The sequence below is a fragment of the Oncorhynchus gorbuscha genome, unplaced genomic scaffold (assembly GCF_021184085.1).
Source record: "Oncorhynchus gorbuscha isolate QuinsamMale2020 ecotype Even-year unplaced genomic scaffold, OgorEven_v1.0 Un_scaffold_17674, whole genome shotgun sequence".
NCBI classification, from domain to species: domain Eukaryota; kingdom Metazoa; phylum Chordata; class Actinopteri; order Salmoniformes; family Salmonidae; genus Oncorhynchus; species Oncorhynchus gorbuscha.
The window spans coordinates 1-4,596 of record NW_025759246.1 but is presented as its reverse complement, the minus strand read 5'-3'; the positions used below and the strand labels follow the sequence as shown (position 1 = coordinate 4,596).

At 45.7% G+C, this 4,596-nt stretch overlaps 1 protein-coding gene across 1 annotated transcript; it reads right to left on the bottom strand.

Annotated features, from left to right (window-relative positions):
* Nucleotides 1-725: 725 nt before the first annotated feature.
* On the bottom strand, nucleotides 726-2,985 carry LOC124030888 (protein ANKUB1-like; the record flags this gene model as incomplete). The annotated part of the gene is made up of 3 exons (XM_046342028.1): nucleotides 726-942; nucleotides 2,517-2,631; nucleotides 2,775-2,985. Coding segments are annotated over 3 exons (543 nt in total), but the record flags the coding sequence as incomplete, so codon positions are not given.
* Between the last annotated feature and the right edge of the window lie 1,611 nt (nucleotides 2,986-4,596).

The following is a 4,596-nucleotide window of genomic DNA, read 5'->3' as shown; positions in this document are numbered from 1 at the left end:
CACCGTAGCTGTCATTTAAACTTGGACTAACCTGGCCAAGGCCAAACAGTATATGGCGTTTTCTCTGGGTGTGCGGTCGCAGTGGAGAGGAAAGGCCTCCAGTGAGGTGGTGAGTATCTGGGCGGAGTTTGGCGAGGCAAACACAGGTCTGAGATTGGTGTCTCTGGAAATGGGCGGGAGCGGAACTCTGCTCCTCCATTGGTTGCTGTTCTGATCCCCACTCTCATCCTCCTCACATCCCTTCCTTCCACATCCCCTCTTCTTCTCTCTTTCATCCCTCGTGGCCACAGGGTGTAGCTTCGGTAGTTGAAGAGGTTTATCCTGGGATGCCAGGGCACGGAGCGGGCAGGATACATGAGATGGGCAGTTGATGGGGGTCAAACGTCGAGAGGCTGTGGACATCACCCTGATACCCGCCTTGGCCTCACTCCTCCTGGGCTTGGAGGACATCTTGGGGAGGGTGAAGCCGTCCACCAGGACCGTGTCGCCCACCCTGGTCCTGAACGGAGCCCTGTTGAGGCCCATGCAGTGCCTGGATGCTGCCCTCCTCTGCCCCAGCCTCACCCAGCCCTTTATCTGGAGGTATGTCCGCATGGGCAGGGCCATACCTGGGAGGACCACCACAGAGCACAGCTTGGTGGCCAGGTGATCACACACCCCTGTGGCCATACTGAAGGGCTTTTATCCTCAGGGGTCACGACCCTGGGGATCCCGACAGGCAAGGGTCAGAACGCTGCTGGCGATAAAGAGTTTGAGGATGGTGAGCTGGCCGCGCCGATGGAGGCGACAGCGGGCACGGCCGGGTGGGCCGTCTGGTGGCACCACTCACGGTAAGGGTGAACCCCCACCGGCTCAATGACACGCACCCTCTCCAGCAGCCAGCCGGCCAGGTCCAGGTGGCCCAGAGAAGCAGCGATGTAGAGTGCCATCCGGAGCTGGAACCTGAATAATACAGAATCAATGTATTTATAACATGTTTCAAGTTTTTTTTTGTCAAGTTCACAAGATCCAGTGGGTTATAAAACTGTACAGTAAAAAAGCTTACTTGCAAACTCTTTCCCACAATGCAGTATTAAATATCAGGGGTAAGAGAAAAACATATGAAGGAAAAAACAAGAGAATATAAGCTACATACAGGGTCAGTACCATCATTATAAGCTACATACAGGGTCAGTACCATCATTGTAAGCTATATACAGGGTCAGTACCATCATTATAAGCTACATACACAGGGTCAATACCATCATTATAAGCTACATACAGGGTGTACCATCATTATAAGCTACATACAGGTCAGTACTATCATTATAAGCTACATACAGGGTCAGTACCATCATTATAAGCTACATACAGGGTCAGTACTATCATTATAAGCTACATACAGGGTCAATTGCCATCATTGTAAGCTACATACAGGACAGTACCATCATTGTAAGCTACATACAGGGTCCAGTACCATCATTATAAGCTACATACAGGGTCAGTACCATCATTGTAAGCTACATACAGGGTCATTACCATCATTATAGATTGCACATACAGGGTCAGTACTATGTTGTAAGCTGCATACAGGGTCAGTACCATCATTATAAGCTGTAATACAGGGACATTACCATCATTGTAAACTACATACAGGGTCAGTACCATCATTGTAAGCTACATACAGGGTCAGTACCATCATTATAAGCTACATGGGGTCAGTACCATCATTGTAAGCTACATACAGGGTCAGTACCATCATTGTAGCTACATACAGGGTCAATACCAGCCATTGTAAGCTACATACAGGGTCAGTACCATCATTGTAAGCTACATACAGGGTCAGTACCATCATTGTAAGCTACACTTACAGGGTCAATTACTATCATGTAAGCTATATACAGGGTCAGTACCATCATTGTAAGCTACATACAGGGTCCAGTACCATCATTGTAAGCTACATACCAGGGTCAGTACCATCATTGTAAGCTACATACAGGGTCAATACATAATAATATAAGCTACATACAGAGGTCAGTACACCATCATTATAAGCTACATACCCAGGGTCAATTACTATCTGTAAGCTACATACAGAAGTCCAGTACCATCATTATAAGCTACATACAGGGACAGTACCATCATTGTAAGCTACATACAGGGTCAGTACCATCATTGTAAGCTATATACAGGGTCAGTACCATCATTGTAAGCTACATACAGGGTCAGTACCATCATTGTAAGCTACATACAGGGTCAGTACCATCATTGTAAGCTACATACAGGGTCAGTACCATCATTGTAAGCTATATACAGGGCCAGTACCATCATTGTCAGTTATATACAGGGTCAGTACCATCATTATAAGCTATATACAGGGTCAGTACTATCATTGTAAGCTATATACAGGGTCAGTACTATCATTGTAAGCTATATACAGGGTCAGTACTATCATTGTGAGCTATATAAAGATTCAGTACCATCACTGTTGATAGTAAGTCTATCATACAGTTCAGTGTGTAGATGTGTATTCTGACCTCATCACAGGTCTCTCTCTAGACAGGTGTCGTTGGACGGTCAGTCTGTGTCCCAGGAAGCAGCCTCTGAGGAACTCCGCCCACCCATCCCAGGTGTCCAACCGTAGAGTAGCCCCTGGGAGACAGAGACACATGCAGGTTGTCCTCCTGGTTGCCATGAACCAAGAATGTGTTCCATACAGTCCATTTGTCTCTGTGTTACATCCATAAGGTGTTGAGCCAGAGGACCATTGATCTACTGCACAAGGAAGGTCATACCCAGGTCAATGGCGTAGTCGTGCAGCCTGTTGCAGTCGTAGAGTTGCAGGCCGGTGGGAGAGCTCAGCCTGAAGGAGCTGACGGGAAGCCCACACTGCTGGGACACCAGGGTCATGAGCCTGGCCACAGACGTACTCAGGAGAAACACAGTGCCCAAGACTGAGAGGGTCTCCCCCGTCACGGCACTGAACACACGCACCACCGGCTCCCGCTGAAGTATAAGACCATGGACATATGGTAAATTCACTTGTTTTGCATAAATATTATGCAAACAAAATATTATGAACACCTGTTCTTTCCATGACAAAGACTGACCAGGTGAATCCAGGTGAAAGCTATGATCCCTTAATGATGTCACTTGTTAAATCCACTTCAGTGTAGATGAAGGGAGCGGACAGGTTAAGAAGATTTTAAGGATTTTTAAGCCTTGAGACAATTGAGGCATAGATTGTGTATGTGTGCCATTCAGAGGGTGAATGGGCAAGACAAAATATTTAAGTGCCTTTGAACAGGGTAGTAGGTGCCAGGTGCACCGGTTTGTGTCAAGAACTGCAATGCTGCTTTCACACTCGACAGTTTCCTGTGTGTATCATGAATGGTCCATCACCCAAAGAACATCCAGCCAACTTGGCACAACTGTTGGAAGCATTGGAGTCAACATGGGCCAGCATCCCTGGGGAACGCTTGCAAACACCTTGTAGAGTCCATGTCCCAACGAATTGAGGCTGTTCTGATGGAAAAGGCGGGGTGCAACTCAATATTAGGAAGGTGTTTCTAATGTTTGGTACACTCAGTATATATAAGTTATACTTATACATCTATATACTATAGATTTCCACTCTAGTCAACCAGCAAGAAGGAGAGACAGACAAGGTCTGGCTTTGACGATGTCAATGATGGGATGTGTAAGTAAGGAGTAAGGAACACAAAATAAACATTATTCTGATGGTTAAATTTGTACTTAGATACATAACCACTCTCCTCTGTTAGCAAATCTTCCACAGAACTTTGTGGAACAGAGTGAGTTCTGTACCTGTCTGGCTCTGGACATGAACCCAGGGACCTCTGTACAACAACACTTCACACTCACGAAGCAGTGTTCTTACTAACCAATCACTCTACCATAACCATGGTCTAGGTATAAAGCAGTGTCCTTACTAACCAATCACTCTACCATAACCATGGTCTCGGTATAAAGCAGTGTCCTTACTAACCAATCACTCTACCATAACCATGGTCTCGGTATAAAGCAGTGTCCTTACTAACCAATCACTCTACCATAACCATGGTCTCGGTATAAAGCAGTGTCCTTACTAACCAATCACTCTACCATAACCATGGTCTCGGTATAAAGCAGTGTTCTTACTAACCAATCACTCTACCATAACCATGGTCTCGGTATAAAGCAGTGTCCTTACTAACCAATCACTCTACCATAACCATGGTCTCGGTATAAAGCAGTGTCCTTACTAACCAATCACTCTACCATAACCATGGTCTTGGTATAAAGCAGTGTTCTTACTAACCAATCACTCTACCATAACCATGGTCTCGGTATAAAGCAGTGTCCTTACTAACCAATCACTCTACCATAACCATGGTCTTGGTTGAGCAAGGGCAACATTACTTTAAGTCTCAAGCAGGGTGACCTCAACATACTATATATCACCATACTATATACCACCACACTGTACAGTGGGGCAAAAAAGTATTTAAAATTTGAAGCAGAGCTTAATTTGTAAATTGGGAGGTGCCAGAACAAAGAGTGGGTGCTAGAGGGTGGGTTCTGTGGTACCAGAACTCATGAGAAAAATATCACCTA